At 53.6% G+C, this 17,510-nt stretch overlaps 1 protein-coding gene across 1 annotated transcript in view; it reads right to left on the reverse strand.

Annotated features, from left to right (window-relative positions):
- The window catches only part of DENND11 (DENN domain containing 11), a 38,191-nt gene continuing 20,681 nt past the window's right edge, over nucleotides 1-17,510 (reverse strand). Inside the window, exons 4-9 of the mRNA XM_036246379.1 lie at nucleotides 11,170-11,323; nucleotides 9,563-9,701; nucleotides 8,546-8,677; nucleotides 8,259-8,409; nucleotides 7,723-7,791; nucleotides 1-5,455 (exon numbers count right to left, since the gene is read on the reverse strand). Of these exons, the coding sequence (XP_036102272.1) occupies nucleotides 5,260-5,455; nucleotides 7,723-7,791; nucleotides 8,259-8,409; nucleotides 8,546-8,677; nucleotides 9,563-9,701; nucleotides 11,170-11,323 (841 nt within the window). The 3' untranslated portion in view covers nucleotides 1-5,259. The remainder of the gene's footprint in view (nucleotides 5,456-7,722; nucleotides 7,792-8,258; nucleotides 8,410-8,545; nucleotides 8,678-9,562; nucleotides 9,702-11,169; nucleotides 11,324-17,510) is intronic.

Raw genomic sequence — 17,510 nt, forward strand, 5'->3', positions numbered from 1 at the left:
AAAATGTGCATTTTAATTGTAAAAAGTATTTTCTGTAAATATAGTTATATCAAGCTCTCTGCACACAACTCGGTTCAGATATATACAGATACGACATACACAGATGAACTGGTTATTTGTACCACAGAACAAAATCAATTCAAGAAGCACTCTGAAATTCAGGAGAACCCCAGCTTGCTTCAGGTCTTTAAAATGATCACCGTAGAAAACAGAGCAAGAACACATATCTACAAGCACGACTAGTACTCAGGGTAAACCTGCTCAACTGACTTACTGATATTGTAATATGAGGTAAAGACTGCAAACAAAAATAGATTCGGTTTCTCTTATTGCTATGACTCTTATACTGGGGTGTTCATCAAAATAGGGGCTTGACATTTAAGGCGACAAGGATGCTATGCTCTCCCTAACTTGGAAAAATAAGAAAACTTTTTTTCCCCAAAGCTACGACTACTTCTTTTTCAGAAAAGGTTTCTGTCCCAGACCCACGAAAAGTTTAGCCAACAACTTGGGGTGAATACGTTAATTGCATTTTCCTCTGCTCTGTACCCTGAATGACCCCTCGACCCTGTCTGTTCGCAAGCCCAGAAGCCACACCTTCCCGCACCCTGGTCTCCGTGCACGCTGGACGGAACCTCTTTTCCTGATGCCGCCTTCGAACATCTGTTTACATTTTTCCTTTGCTTAATTTGCCCGGGGGACATTCTCACTCGAATGTCGAATTAGCCATCAGCGAACTCGGTGACCTCTGTGTGGATTTCTTTTTGGATCATCTCTGGCCCATTTGTAACACCCTAGCCCAGCCCCTGCATCCCCAGGTGTCTCAGAAGGCCGAGGGTTCCCACTGACCTCCCACTCTGATGATTAAATCCAGTTTCTGGATTAGATCCTGTCGCCTCCGGGAGCCCGCTCGGCGGAGCTTCTCGAGTAAACCCAGGGAAGGGGAGCAGAGCTGGAGGGAAGTCTGCTTCCTTCTGATGCCCTGATGTGCGGCTTCACCCGCCTGCCCATCTCCCAGCTTCAAACAGGAGTTAAAGTGCCGTGACCCCTCCGTCTCCCACCCCGCCCGTCCTGAGGCCTCGTGGGCATGATCACACCCAACGCCTAAGACAGTTTTACTTCAGGGTTGGGGACTCTGTCGTCCTTCCTGGGACTGTCTCCTAAAGGGTGCTGCTGGATTTCACAGTCTTCAGTCATGACGTGTCCTTCCCTTTCAACCTCTGCACACTCACCTCATCACACTGCAATGTCGATACAAAAATAAACTTCCGTTTCTTACAAGAACAACTAACTTAATTCACAGTCAGCCTTTTCCCCTAACACTCCGTGGTCCAGTGGCTCCTGGGAACAAAGGTATATTAGCAACGCAATGGAATGTTAAAAACCCATGACTTGGGAGTAAAAGGGGCCCCTTAACTCCTTCTCGTCCCCTACCTGAATCAGAAACGGGGTTTCCTGAAGTGAGGGGACAGGCTGGGTCTGTGGACAGGGGCCTCTGGGTCTGCTAGATGGGGTCGTCTCCGCACTAGGTAGAGCAGGGCGGGGGACGGGTGGGGACTGGACTTTCCTCAGACCCTCAGCTCACTGGGGAGGGACCTACTGGACATAAAGATGTGCATGCATGCTGGTCCCCGATTACCTTGCTGTTTAGAACTGTTGTCACACAAGCAAGTTCACTGTCAGAAGGAACACTGACTTCACCCTGCTCCTTTACTGGCAAGGCTGAGCTGCTCTGGGACAAGAAAGCGTCTCGATCCGTTCCCTGGGCCACGCGGTTTCACAAAACGCCAAAAGCACCCAAGAAAGGGTCCCCGAGGTCCCAGCCTCTTCCTGGAAGGTTCCTATGCCACCGTTAAAAGGTTGATTTGTTACTGCCCTTTGCAAAAGGTTCCCTGAAGGCCTCGTGTAAAGGTGAATAATCTCCTCTTTTATTGTGTCTGCAGAGCTTTCATTGTATCAAGACAAACAGCCAGTGCGCCCTCGACACCACCAGCAGGAGAAACAGCGGCTCAGCCACGATTTAATTGAGCTTTGCCTTTATCTTCCAGCTAAAATATCACAGGTGGTTACCCTGACCAATGAGTCTTCCCGTGGGGGACTTAGAATGCTCTGCGCCCTGTGCTACACTCGAATTTCCCGTCACGACTTTCACGGGGGACTAAACAAGGTCAGGTTCAGATGCAAATTCCTGTGCTGAATTATCTGCACCGACACACGATGAATTCAGCTCCCCTTCCCCAGCCCAGTGCAAGGAGAGATGCTGTGTGGATGGTGGGTGTGGGGGGCACGCGCCTGCTAGTTCACGGCACCTGTGACTGACAGGACGTCCAGCCCCAGCTGGTACACACCTACACCAGGCCTGGCCAAAGCTGATTCTCCACAAATGCCTGGGCCCATAGGTTGTAACTTATAGGAGATAAGCCCGGCCCTTTCTGACTCCTTCCAAAGAAAGAGTCCTAAGCTGGAGGACAACTGGACATGGTCACAGAGGCCAAAGACCACCCTCTGCTGAGCCTGAAAACCTGAAAAATCCACTTCAACACCAGCAAACCCACGTCTGGATTCTGGGCCTCACAGGACTCCTGCTCCCGGGATTCCTTCTAACTCGGTCTCAGGAGGACAGCGCACCAGGTGCCCCAGGTCAGCCCTGTTCCCAGGCTGGCACAGGGCCCACTACATCAGCCTGCAAGTTGCCCAGGGGGATGTAGCCACGCCCCTCGGTGAAGGTCCCACACCCCAGGTGAGATTTCTAACCTGTCCAGAAGGTCAGGGGTCACAGTGCTCATCCCTGCCCACGCAGAGCTTACAGACCCAGAAGGCAGGACCCGGAAGGATGTTCACCAACATCTTGCAAACTGAAGCGGATGGTTTCTTAGTACTTCAGCAGTGACAGAAAGCCAACCCCAGGGGGCTTCCGGCTTCTGTGGTCACCGCGCAGGGATTCCTGCCTGGTACCTCCCAAGCTCATTCCCCTTCTAGAAAACCGGCGGCCGGCGATGCTGGGCTGCCCGCTGAGGCCCTGGGGAGAAGGCGGGGGGCGGGAGCCCGGTACGCAGCAAGCCTTCCACAGGCGACCTCCATCCACATCTCAACCAAGGCAAGAAATACTGAGATGACAAACCGGGACAAAGGTAGCCACAGAGCCGGGGCGCATGCTGGTCACACGCGGAGGGAGCTGTAGCGCGGGGAAGGAACGCGAGGGGACAACACGTCCTGCTTTGGGTCAGCTGAGCCCAGGCTCCCCCAGACCTCAGACAGCACAGCCTCAGGGTGTGTTCCCCGCCCGGGCACCCGACCCCAGCCCCTGCACGAGCGTGAGGGTGGACGCAGGGACGTGCCAACGGACAGCTGCCCCCAGCAGCAGGGTTCAGCGCAGCCCAGGGCCCTGACCCACCATCCAAGGGGAACGACAAGAGCCCCCTTTTCACCCCAATTCCTGCACCTCGGCACTTCCGAGCCCACAGAAGCAGTGTCCCCATGCGGACGGACCCGCAGAGAGGCTGAGAAAGATCCTCCTAACACATTCCCCAATTCCCAGAAGGAGGGTCTGCCTGTGCCCTCGGGAGACTGACCTGCCCTTCCACCGCGACCCTGTTCTGGTCACCCCCCAGCTCACAACACCTGAACCTTTCGGACCCCCGCAGTCCCCAGGACTTGGCCCAGTTAGAAGGGTGCTCGGGAACGGCGGGGAAGCCTCAGCCCCCACACAGATGTTCCCTTCTGTAGACACACATGCCACCGACAGGACCGCAGCGAACAGAGATGTATCAGTTGTTCCGTCTGCGCCTCAACGCCCACACTTATTTATATTGTCACAGACACGGCGCCGCCGGGATGGATCGACGTCCGCTCGCGGTTCTGCGTGGGGATTTCTGTCGTCTTGGATTCTGCAGTCAGGGGCCACGGTGAAAACAGTCTTGAGATTAGACACGGGATCCACCCACCTGAAAGTTACCCCTCTCTGCCGTGTACGTTAACGGCTACACGATGGCTGTCCCAGTGACAGCGGGGAGGACGGGGAAGGGGAAGAAGTATTGGCTACCAGTAACCCAGTTTCCCAAGTGAAAAGCCTACATTATGGCCCCGACTCTGCTCACAGGAGCTGCCCCCTAAGCTGACCTCCGTCACACGCCCAGCTCGAGAAAGGCCAGGACCCAGCCTCGGAGGGGAAAGCACAAACCATCCGACACTCGGGCTCCCGACCACTTTCCTGGGGAAGACGCTGTCAGACGCTCTCCGACAGGTCTGACGGGTCTCTGGCCCCGATCACTGCTCAAGGACTGTCCTCTGCTGAGGACAACTGGTCCGTGAGCGTGCCATCAGCCCGCTCAGACCCTGGCTAGATCCCGGAACCTGGTGAGCCTCCTTGGATCCCGAGGCCTCATCCGGGAAGGAGTGTCTTCTCCATCCTGCACCCCAACTCTGTCTTTGAGCAGCCGATGCTACTCTTTAAAAATACCCAAATTATGCCAAGAGGATGGTTAGCCCTTAAAGGAGACTGAAGTGGAAAATGGATTTGCTCGCGAGCTCCAGGGATGTGCCGACCCCTCCCAAGGGGGCGGAGTCTGGGGAAGAGACTCCTACATTGAGTGGCCACCATGAAGTGTGAAAAGATTCTGTTTTCTGCCGACTGATAAGCCACCTCTCCCTGTCACCCTGTCCTTAGAGAAGCTCACACTCGGGGTCAGAAACATCCTTCTGTCCCACTTGGAGAACTTTACTCACGGGAAGACACAGATTTGTCCTAATAGACAGGAAATTGGATCTGATCCCAAGACCAGACTCCCAGAGCCGGTAAACACCTCACAGAAGGTCACCTGGTCTAGCCCCTGCCCCGCAGAGATGGACACCCAAGGCCACCCTGGGAAGACGGCGGTCTCGCTCTTGAATACATCACAGGACACTGACCACAGAGACTTCCTGAAGAGCCCACCCCGGGCGCCATGTGGCCTTGGCCACATCTCAGGTGACTCCACCAGGAGATGAGAGAATCCACGTGGACGGGGACGCAGAAGACCAGAACAGGCAGCAGCTCTGGAGATTCCCGCTGGTAGGTTCCCGCGTCCCCCGACCGAAGCCGGACGCACAACCTCGGCGTCTCGTCTCGCCTCCGGAGCGAGGGGAGAACAGCGATCGCAAACATTGCACGTGTTGGAAAGTATCAACAGCAGGGCCCTGTGTCAACTCAATAAACAGTGAGCCCTCTGGGGCGGGGCTGAGGTCCCGCGCGCCAGCGGCTCACCGGCCGGCGCCCTCGCCCTACGGGCAGCAGGGGTTGTCAATGACCAGCATGACGTCGATGCCGTAGGCCTCCAGCAGGTCCAGGAGAAAGCTGCGGTCTCCCTGGGGGTCCAGGCCCATGCCCCGGGCATGCTCGGCCGTCAGAGTTTTGTCTTGACTGGCGGACACCTCCAGCAACGTCTGGAATATCCGGTTGTTTTGCTCTAGGAAAAACCTGCATCCGAGAGACAAGACACGAGAGGGAGGGCAGAGAGGACAGAAAGCTCACCGAGGGTCCACAGGCGGGGGACCGAGCGATACTATCTAGTTGACTGTACCTTTCAGTGGTCTCAAAATCAGACCTCTCTCTTACAAAAGTGAAAACAGGATCGAAGTGAAATGGATGGTTATTCAAGTGCTACCAAGATCCGCAAAGGAACCGTGGCATTAATCGCGGTATGATTAGCACAGTCTCCGAGCCGTTTCCCGGTGGAGAAGTGACGAGAGGTTTACAAACAGCGTCCGGGAGGGGTGCCTCAGGCTGTGTGCCCCTCTTCGGCGTGGCCGTAGCGGGACTTCAACAACCGACTGCGGTTCTGAGGTCGAGACTTGCGTGTGGGACTGAGACGCACCTTCCCAGCCCTGGCTCGGCCACCGGGGCAGGGGCGACGGGGGCCCCGAGACCCCGCAGGCCGTGCCAGCTGCGGGTGTCCCACGGAAGGCGGAACTCGGGCTGCAGGGCCGGGCTGAAGGGAAGGGGACACAGCCAAGCTGCAGCCACCGATGCTGCCACAGCTCAGCAGCATCCTGTGTGTCTTTCCCTTTGATTACTTTTCTAAACCCTTACCCAAGGACATGTTTTCATTGATTCTGGAGAGAGAGGAATAGAGAGGGGGAGAGAGAGTGAAAAACATCAAAGTGAGAGAGAAACATTGATCACTTGCCTCCCATAGGTGCCCCGACCAGGGACTGAACCCACAACCTGGGTATGTGCCCTGATCAGGAATCGAACCCGAGACCCTTGGTGCATGGGACAGCATTGTAACCACTGAGCCACAGCGGCCAGGGCCCCTTCGATTACTTTGTTACAGTCATGCACAGAGCACCCTGGCTGGGGTGGCTCCGTGGTTAGAGTGTCCCATACACCCAAAGGCGGCGGGTTTGATTCCTGGTCAGGGCACATACCCAGGTTGTGGGTTCGATCCCCAGTCAGGCTGTGTGCAGGAGGAAGCCAATCGATGTTCCTCTCTCGCGTCAATGTTTCTCTCTCCTCCTTCCTCTCTCTAAAATGACATTTAAAAAATCATGCACAGAGCATGATCTAAACGTCAGTGATTTATGGTACCACGCAAGTCTATGAACCAGGCATTAGGTGTCTCGACTTCCAGCTGTGCCCCACAGGGCCCTCGGGGTCCACAGCGGGGCCTCGTGCCCAGGGAAGCTGAGGACGCCCAGGTGGCAGGTACGAGGGAAGGGGTCAAACCGTGAGGAGGCGGCTGGCTCTGTGCTCAGTTCCCAGATACTTTTATCAGTGTGCATGAGACAGCACACTTTCTCAGACCCCCAAACCTGCCCTTTGTTGAAGAGCCAACGTTAAGTTCTCGGCGTCAAAGCGAGAAAGGGTTCTCGCCCCAGGCGCCGTGCCCACCCCCATCCCGGGACACGGGCAGGAAGACCAGACTGGACGCGGCTACAATTCGCTCCCTGAGCGACATTTCAGCCGCTGCTCACGAAGGCAGTCAAAGCTCCAGGCATGCAGGCCGGGGCTCCCACCCTGACCACCGACAGACCCGGGGGAAAGATTTCATTAGGTTCAAGTTAAATTTTCGGATTATCCCATAATCCTCAGTGCAAGGAACTGCTCTATTCGAAGGAAGCAATGAGAGAGAAATCTCTGGATGCTCGGGGACAGGCAGCTTCCGTGCGGTGCACATACCCCAGGACGCCCCCGTTTTCTCTTAATGACCTTCCCTTGCTTCTCTCCTTAACTCCTCCGGGTCCCCGCTGCCAGCATCTCGGGGCTGACGGCATGGAGCCCAGCTCCAAGTGCCCTTGGCACTGGGAACGAAGGGGGCCATGTAAGAAGTGTGACAGCTCGGGGCACATGGCAGCCGGACAAGCTCAGTGACCGAATGACCCCTCGGGATGGTCTGACCTCCAGCTCTAACCGGGATGTCGTGGCCGGGGGTCCCACCGCAGGCCACAGCCCCCTGGGCAGAGGTCAGTCTTCGCCTGAAGGGAGCTCCTCCCACTGTTGTGCGGCTGGGACCACACCCCGGTCTGGATGCCATGCACCCCCTCCCTCTCTCCTTTGACCCTATCGTATAAAATCAGCTCGAACGGCCCTTCTCCGGAGCATCTGAGACACTGCCTCCCCGCAGTCGGTGTGGCCCCATCAAGTCGAACATCCTCTAGAGGTGTGTACGTTTCTTACATCGACAGCAGCAGCTTGGTGCTAAGGGACCCTCGGGGAGGCCCCGGAGCCCAGCCCAGGCGACTTACAGCACGAACAGGTCCTCTTCACACGGGCTGTAGTTCCCCTCCACCTCCTGGGTGTACAGCAGCGTCTGCCTGTCGTGGGGAGGACCCCATCAGGCAGGCGTCTGAACCACCCCTCCCAGGAAGGAACCGACAGGGCAGGGGTCAGACCCCCAGGGTCCAGGGCTGCTTGTGGCCCTGGGCCACCGCAGCAAGTGACAGTCTTTCCTAGTTGCCCATCCAACAGGGCTGACAGCGAGGCCATGGGTTTCGCAGGAGAACGAAATCACAGGGACGCTTTCTGTGCTGCAGAGCGAGGCTGGACACGCAATGCCCGGTCTCCCCCCCGGGCGTCCAGAGCCCCAAGTCCTCAGAGAGCAGTCCCCACGCCTACTGCCACGCTCCCAGGACTCTGCGGGGCGGCTTCCTCACCACCCATCGCCCTGGCAACGGCCGCTGGGCAGAGTGTGCCCTGAGGGCAGGGCCGGACGGGAGGGCTGGACAGAGACCGCAGCTGAGGTCCCACTGGGGACAGCTGTCCGCGCAGGGCCCGGCTCTACCTCTGCTCCTTGAGCCGCCGGTACTTCTCCCGGTCGGCACTGTTGATCTTCAGCAGGGGCTGCAGGTGGTCGTGGTGCGTCTTCACGTTCTGGTTGTCCACGTAGACATCGTACAGCTCCCGCTTCTCCTCGAAAATCTTCTCCGTGGTGCCTGCGGGACCCGAGCCGCGAGCTGGGAACCCAGAGGCCGGCACCAGCCCGACCCGCCGGGACACCGGGAGCCTGGGGTGGGGGTGGGGGGCTGGGAGCTGCAGGCTGTGGACAGGAGGCGGCGGCCCCGTACTCACAGGCCACGTAGGACACCTCCACCTCCAGGCTCGCGATGTCAGCCACGTTCACGTAGAAGAAGGGCTTGGACTCGGGGACGGAGCCCCCGATGCCGGGCAGGGAGATGTTGGCCAGGCAGCAGCAGCAGTACACTGTGGGGACACAGATGCCACGGGACAGGCTGTCCCTCCCAGCCCCCCTGCGAAGCCGGCCGGCGTCTGGGCTACGGAGGGCTAGCTCTGTGCTGTCTGGGCCTGAGCAAGCGGGTGGCCCTGCAGTCCGAGGAGTGAGGGGACCCTGTCAGGTGCCACAGCACAACCGGGGTCCTCAAGGCCACACTGGCCATGTCCTACCCCGTCCAGTGGACAGTCTCCGACTGCACCGCCTGGGGCTTGCTTAGGGTGGCACTGCGGATCCCCCGAAACCCTCACCTACACGCCCTCCACCTCCTGGCTCCTCCCTTCTGACCTTCGCCTTCATAGTTCACCTCCTGCTCCGGCATCTTCAACACCGGCATGCCTCGCGGCCTCTCCCCGCCTGAGGCCACCCACTGCCGTTATCGGCCCAACCTCCTTGCCCCAGCCAGGCCGGAGCCCAGGGGACAGTTCGAGAAGGCCCCACCGGCAGCACACGCCGTGTCCAAAGTGAACTCTCACCCCCTCCTCCTCGGTCCCCTCTGGTGGCCTCACCACGCCCGTCGTCCTGGTCTCGTCCCCCATTACAACCTCACACCGGAGCCCTACAACCCAACCACACACCAAATGTCAAGCTCCTCTCTTCGCTGTGTCCAGAATCCATCTGATCTGCCGAATGCAGCCTCTTATCTGTCACCAGACTACTGGTCCGTCACCCGGGCCAGCGTCTGCATTGCCACCGAGTCCAGGATCTAAAGTGCAAACCTGACCTCATCACTCCCAGGCTTCAAACCCGGGACCCCCTCGATGTGGCCCAAACCCTTCTGGACGGGTCAGCGGCGGAAAGCCTCCCGCAAGCACCCCGGGAACTCAGGAGGAGCCCCGACTCCGGCCCGTGGTTACCTCGGTAGCACACGACGCCCACAGGAGGGGGAGAGAAGATCAGAATGCGCTTTCGAAGCAGCGCCAGCTTCCAGAGGACGAGGATCTGCTCCCCGAAGAACTCAATGAACTGAGACATGCAGCCGGCTGGGTGCGTGATCTGAAAAGGGAAGTGTCGCTCAGAAAACAGTCGACACAGGCGTGTGCGGACCGCCCCCCAAACCCCAAGTACAACCAAACAGAGGCAGGATGGTTGCTTTCACATAAAGGGGTGTTTTCCTCTTTCCAAGGCCCCTCTGTACGTTAGATTTCCATCATGCAACAGCTCCCTGAACTTTGATTCAGGGATCACTGACTGCTCCACTCGGGGGAGTGGGGTGCCGAGGAAACAGAACTGAATGTAACTTCCCAAAGCAGCAGTACAAGTATCTCTGCAGTGACCGCACCCCTCAGCAAGAACATCCGGCTCACAGACACTCCTGGAAGAAACAAAGTGATGCGCCAGTAGTCCCAGGGGAGGTCCCCAAATGTACAGGGACCCGGCTCCTGTGCGGAACGAGGTGTCTGAGAAGCCGGCTGGCCGTCTGAGCTGTCAGCCTCCAGAGGTGCTGGTGAGGGCTTGGCTCTGTGCTGTCCCGCTGCCTGAGTGACCAGGTGGTCCTGCATTCTGAGGTCACTGCGAGGAAGACCCGCAGGGCCTGCTGGCGGGACAGCCAGCAGCTCGCTCCTTCCGTGCTCCACACAGGAGCCTGTCACCGGGTCAGTGAGGTATGGAGGCCCTCAGTCCAACAGCCCTCGAGGAGCTCACTGCATGAGGGCGGAGGTGGATACACTGCCCCAGGGGAGCCTTCAGGTGAGACTCACACCCTGCCTGGTACATTGACTGGGGTCTCAACCAGAGACCGTGAAGCAGAGGACCTCAGTGAAGCTGTGCCTGATTTCTGCCCCATAGAAACGGTGAGGTAGTAAGTAGGCACTGGTTTAAATCACTGCTGGCCACGCCTTCTTTCAGTATGGAAGGCAGCACCCCTCCCTTTCTGCCTAGCCAAACACTCCAGGGACCACCTCCTCCAAGAAGCCTTCCTGGATTCCTCCCTTCACCGCATGACATCATTTCTCTACCAGCGAGCCCGAGGTTTCTGCTGGAGTATGTTGTGACCACCTACAGAGACGGGGTGGGGGTGGGGGAGCTTCAAGTGCACAGTTATCTTTGTTCCCTCCCAACACCTAACTCTTGGCTGGGTGTCTTGTTAACTGTACACAAATATATTCTAGCACAAAGTACTTCAGAAAAAAAATGCACAATAAAGCAATCCCCAAACTACTGTAACTAAGAAATACCAGACCTGTTTTCACTTTTCACCGTGAGCTCAAATGTCCGAGTTTGAAATATCCGAATCAACAGAACCAAACCCACCTCTTCCCCCCGGAGATCCACCCGCACTGGCCCAGCAGTGCGACTGCGCACCAGAGTCAGCCCGCACGCCAGAGTCAGCAATCCTCCTCTATCAGAAGCGGACTTTGAGCAGGAGCCCAAGACAGAAACTCCTCATCAATTAAAAAGAATAATTAAGCTCTACTGTACGAAGACGCAAGTCCGGGACGTGCAAGAGTCGGGCGCCCCTCACCTTCATCTCGGGGTACATGTACCGGTGGATGGAAGGCAGCCAGTAGACGGGGGGCAGGCTGCCGCCTCTCCCGGGCCCAGCGTGGAGCACCCCTTTCTTGTCTTCATAGAAAGCAGCCAGATGGGAGTAATGTCCCGGCGTCTCCAGCTGGTGTCTGCAAACACACATGCGTGGTGAGATCGAGACCCGGCTGCTACCTCGGCTCTGTCACTCCCCCACCCCATCCTGGCCCCAAAGGCTACAACACGTAGGGACAAAGGCCCCAATAAACTGAAAAGACCCCTTTTCTGAGGCTGCCCAGGAGATCCTTAGGAAAAGCACCAGCGGGGGGTCTGATGCTCCCCGGCAGCGTGGGACACATTCCCCTTCTCGTGGGAAACAGGCAGGGCTCACAGACTGTGACTAATGCCCATTGTTCTCGAGCAGGGTCTGCTGGGGACTGCGGGACCTCCCAGAGCTCGCGGTGGGCCCCGAGACGGGGTGACTCGGGAGACCTCGGCTTCCCGGCTTCAAGCCGCTTCTTGTTTAAAAACCGTGCTTGCTCACTGGCTTTGTTGTTATGAAAGAATAAGAGGAAGCAGTGTCTTGAACAAGAGGAAACACTTGTTATCGGATGTCCCTCAGGGCTCAGAATGTCTGCACCAAGTCATAAATAAAAAGCTCAGAACCTCTTCTTTTCCTCTTCTCTGCTCGGGATGGCAGGGGCTTGGCAGTGGGCAGCCCTGTCGACGGGCCCCAAAACCGAGACAGGTGCACTGAGGCCCCGGGCCACTCAGCGGGGACCCTGCCTTCGAGGGGAACGCAGGAGCCCGGTGAGGGCTAGTCAGCACTGTGCTTAATGAGGGTGTTAGGGCTGGAACTGTGACCTCCCCCCGCCAAAATGTTGGAGTTCTAACCCCTAGCACCTCAGAATGAGAACTTATTTAGAGATAGAGTCTTTATAGAGGTAATCAAGTTAAAATGGGGTGATTAAGGCGAGTCCTTATCCAACGTGACCGGTGTCCTGATAAAAAGGGGACTTTTGGGCACAGACACACACGGGGGGTGCCATTGAAGATGAAGGTGGAGAGCAGGAGTAACACAGGCCACGGAGGGCCAAGGTCACCAGCGAACTGCTGGACAGGGGCCAGGACGTGTTGTCTCCCCCAGACTCGGAAGGGACTAACAGCCAGCACCTCGATCTGACTCCGCTGGCCCCCAGAACCGCGGGAAACTACGTTTCTGTTGCCCTCGACACCAGCTTTGGGTACTTGGTTACAGATCCCCAGGAAACTGACACAGGGAGGAGTTTAAGAAAAAAGGCGCTTACACCCTTCTAGCCCGTTGGTGTTTCCTCGGCACCCCGCAATGCCCAGCATTCCGCCACAAAGAGGAGTCAGACTCTGGCTTCACTGAGCTAGGGGAGGGCCCTGATTGCGGCTGACTTGGAACATGGGGGGCTAACAACAAAAGTGTGCTCCCCAAACTGTCCCCACTGCCCGCTGCAGACGCGGCCCCAGACCACGCGGCGCGAAGATTTCCACCGTCCGAGCGTCTCCACTTCGGACTCAGAGCTCCGGAGGTCAGGGCACAGCGGCCACCCCCTGGGCGGTCCCAGCCAGCTACTGAACTCCTCCAAATCCGCTTCTTTCCTTAGGGTGCAGCGAGGACATTTCAGTAGACTCGGGCACCGCCTCGCTATCATTTTGAGACGTAAATGAAATAAAGTAGAAAAGGGCCTCGTGCCGTGTGGGACACACCAGTCACGCACGAGACGTTAGCTGCCTCGCGATGCTGCTTGCTTCTTTTAAATGTTTTTATTGATTTTGTAGAAAGAGGAAGGGGGAGAGAGACGGAAACATGGACCTGAGAGAGAAACATCGATTGGCCGCCTCCCGCACGCCCCACCCTGGGGATCGAACCGAACCAGACCTCCCAGCCAGGGACAGCCCTCAATCCACTGGGCCACACCGGCCGGGCACAGGGCTGCTTTCTGTCCCTCAGCCTCTCGTGTGAGCCTCCTCTGTCATGTCACCCTGGGCCCTCTTTATCCACCAAGCTGGGAAGCCCTTATAGTTATACCTCAAAATCTAGAACCTAGAAAAAAGAGGAATACATTCAAGGAAGGAAAGAATCTGCATGACAAAAAAAGTAACGTTAGACAATAAATGAGAAAGTGGAAAAATGTTTTCAATTTATGTCACCAAGAACAAATCCTCCGTTATACAAAGAACTCCTAGAAATGATTTTTTTTAAAGGCCAACAACCATAAATAAAGGTAGCAAAGGCTGGGAACAGTTCACAGAAAAAACAAATGACTCAAACTCAACCTCACTTAGAAGAATAAAAATGTAGCCCAGCCGGTGTGGCTCAGTGGCTGAGGGTCAACCCATGCACCTAGAGGTCGCTGGTTCAATTCCTGGTCAGGGCACATGCCCAGGTTGTGGGCCTGATCCCCAGTGGGGGGCATGCAGGAGGTGGCCAATCAATCTTCTCTCTCATCGATGTTTCTATCTCTCTCTCTCCCTCTCCCATCCTCTCTCTCTAAAATCAATAAAGAAAAAATATTAAAATTTTAAAAACAAGAATAAAAATGCAAGTTAAAACTACTCATGCACCATGTTTTACCTATCAGAATGCCAAAACCCCAAAACTTTTATATTTGGGTTGGCAATGTTGTGAGGAAACAGCATGCCCCTGAATTACTGTTGGGCATACAAACTGGTACAATCTCTCCAGAAAGCAATGTGATGCTATCTATTAACATTACAAATACATATACTCAAAGAACCACCGGTTGCCTTTCTGGGAATTTAACGTACACGTGTTCTGCTCACCTGCGAAATGATACATGTTCGTGTGTCTTCAGTGCAGTGTTATTTGAAATGGCAAACGACTGGAAAGAACCAAGTGCCTATCAATATAAGACCTGACAAAGAAAACATGTTTCTTCTATACAAACACATTTACACATATGCCCCAAAGGTAGGAGACACAAATTTCTTTCAAAGCCTCTCGAGTTTATTCTTGGCTAGACACAGGAGTCAGACCATTTGTAAAGATGAGACGTGGGGTCCAGCCTCAAGGCTGTTGCCATGAAAATGAGAGAAAGATGGATAGGACAGAGACCAGTAACTAATCTACAGGCTACTGACTTAAAAATTAAGACCTGGGAGAGACCTTGGACAGTGGATACTGACTTATACCTGGAAGCAAACTGCCCGGAGGCCTCTCTAGTTTTTGAGGGGTCTGTACTGTCACATGCCTGGCCTATAAAGTCTGTGACTTTTCAACCCTCAAAGAAGCCACAAGAGCCCCAAATCTACAGTAGCGGAAAGTGCTAGCTACACAGCCTCAAGAAGGGGCCAGGGAGGAAGGTGGACATGAGGGTTTAGACAGCAGAACCAAAGATTGCCACAGGGCACCCTGCTCTGTCGGGGCCAGAAGTCTGCAGTCCCAGCTCAGTGGACTCAGTTGTCACGGACTGGCGATGGCTTGTACTTCTCATCCTTCCCTCTCCCAAGCAGGAGTGTATTCTGGTGGAGTCTATTCTCTCATAGGTGTTTCACGGGGAGAAGTGTGTCCTCCTCTAAGGAATAGGACTGCCTCATATTGGACAGAAACCCTGGGTGTTAGCCTTGAGGCACCCACCGAATGAGCTATGACGTCTCTGCTGGGGTGGGAAGAACAGTACACATGGATATCAGGGGGGGTCAATGGAAGGAAGGGTTGCTAATTTCCCCCCAACATCCAATCCCTTTCCCTGTTTGTAACAGAAGCTCCAGAATTTCAGTCACAAGGCTGCCCACCTAAAGGTGACCTTTCCCAGTCTCCTCTGCTGTGAGGTGTGTCTTTGTGATCGGGAACGTGACCATGGGACGGGAAGTGACGTAGGCAACTTCCAGGTCTTTCCTGTTCCCCGTGGGTCAGAATGCAGACATCGTAATGGGAGCAGCTTTGGACACTTGAGAAGGACAGCTCAGAACGTAGAAAAGCACCCCTAGAACTTGGTGGAATACTAAGAGAGCAGCAGTGTGGGTCCCTGAACGTCCCTGCCCACCTACCTGCCCCTCCATAGTCTGTGCCAGGAGAGAAAACCTCTGTCTTATTTGATACATTGTATCTTGGGGCCTCTGTTCACACCATTTAACCAGGACCCTAATTAATACCTTTGCATAATTTTAAAATGTACTGCCTATTTGGGAAATAAGTTTTTTCAAGAGGAATAATAATTTTTTAAAAGTGTAAAGATCCCAATAAAAATGTTTTCTTTTTTACTCCATAATATTACTTCTGAGACGCAAAATTGAAAAAAAATATTTCAAATAGAGAGAAAAGATATACGTATGAAAGTGCTCGCCACAGCTCCACTACGTTGAGAAGCAGTTAAAAAAAAAAAAAAAATCAAAAACATGCTACATTCTCAACCTTAGGGAATAATCAAGTAAATGACAGGCTAGCTCTAATAGTATAAAGCTATTAAAGTAATCATCAAAATGATACTATGGAGAGAACATATGCATAACTGGTACACCTGAAGAAGAAAATAATGGAATGGAACAGTTGAATATTTTATAGAAGGAAAGGTTCCTGAAATAAAAAATAAAAGGCATATCTGAAGATCAAAGGAGACAAACTATCCCAGAAAAAAAAAAAAATGCTCATGAACATCACAGATAAAGAAAGAATCTAAGGTATCCGGACAGAAGCAACTTCTCCAAAACAACCAGTACTACAAGACAGCACAGCATTCTGTGGAGCACCCTGAGAAGAAGAAACAAACACTCAAGAATCTTATAACCAGCCGAGAGTGCAGGTAGGTGAGACCTCACAGACGGCAGCACCCACGATCCTTTCACTGGGATGGGGGGGCGGGGTGGGAGGGGAGCTCGATGCCAAAATCCAACCAATCAAGAAATAAATCATGTCAGGGACTCAGGAATGGAGGAAGCCACGTGGAGTCCTAGAAGTGGTTGGAAATACACAACTGAGACTTAAGAACCGTGAGAATTACGGTTCCGGAACGACGTGTCATAGATCGTGTGATCTATAAAAATTGAGATGGAGCGAGGAGCTGGGAAGGAGTGTAAGACAGTGGACTCTGTCAACATTCAAAACACAGTCTGAAAACCGGTAACACCTGTATGACGACTTCTGCACTTTCCTGTACATGTTCTTTCTCAATACAAATCAGGAAGACGCCACACCTTCATGGTTTTCATCATCTTTTTTCTTAACTTTGGAGGAACAGATCAAGAAAGAATGCATTTTGTTGTGGAAAAACAAAACATTCCCTTAAAGTTTGACAATTCCTTTGGTTTCACTTACTCTTTTCCTAATAGATACAAGTAAAATTAAATATATTTCATGGAAACAGCCTGCTATTTGATCAAATTAAATCTTCATAAAATAGTCATCCTGTTTTTGTGAACTTATTTCTATTTTGGAATGGCATTCACTGTATGTGGAGAGGATATCTCTCTGTGTGTTAAGATTTGGGGGGATTTTTAAAATTCATTTGCACTCTCATATAAATTTTTTTTTTTTTTTTTTAATCCTCAACCGAGGACATTTTTCCATTTTTTGTTCAGATAGAGCGGGAGGGAGAGAGAGGAAGAGAGACAGAGAGAAACATCGATGTGAAAGGGACACATCGAGTGGCTGCCACCCACATGACCAACCAGGGCCGGGGACAAACTGCAACCGAGGCACATGCCCTTAGCGGGAACCGAACCTGGGTCTCTCTGTACCGCAGGCTGACGCTCTAACCGCTGTGCCAAACCGGCCAGGGCTCTTATATAAATTTTTAAATAAACGTGGTTTCCCCCCACAAATAACAAATTTCATGTTCTTTCAAAGGTAATGACCAAGAAAGACTGTTGCATAAAAAAATCAAAGTGATGACAAATTTTAAAAGTACAAGTGATAAAAGTCTATGTATGTATACATATATGATGCCAATGATATATTTTTTAAAGTACACACATACATAACATATCAGAAAAGAGGCACGTGTACTAAAATTTTCACAGTGCTTTAAAGATTAGGGCTAGATTTCTCCCTCAAAATCTGAAATGAAATTGGAGTCCTTACATGAAAAAAATGTTACATGACTCATAGTTTTGCTGCTGTCTACTAAATAGTCCCTTCCTCTTACCCCAAATAAAAATCATTACCCTAAATAATAAACAATCCGGCTTGAAGAAAATTAAGAGTCTGCTTGCCTCCTTGGGGCAAGGAGGTTATTAGTGTGGCTTCGGGAAACAAAGATCCCGCTCACGGCAGCAAAGTATGGAATGAGGCCAAATGAATGAATGACAGCAGTAAAATAAACCGAGAGCAAAATCTGCCCCAGCTCTCAT

The sequence above is a fragment of the Molossus molossus genome, unplaced genomic scaffold, assembly GCF_014108415.1.
Source record: "Molossus molossus isolate mMolMol1 unplaced genomic scaffold, mMolMol1.p scaffold_m16_p_7, whole genome shotgun sequence".
Classification (NCBI taxonomy): Eukaryota; Metazoa; Chordata; class Mammalia; order Chiroptera; family Molossidae; genus Molossus; species Molossus molossus.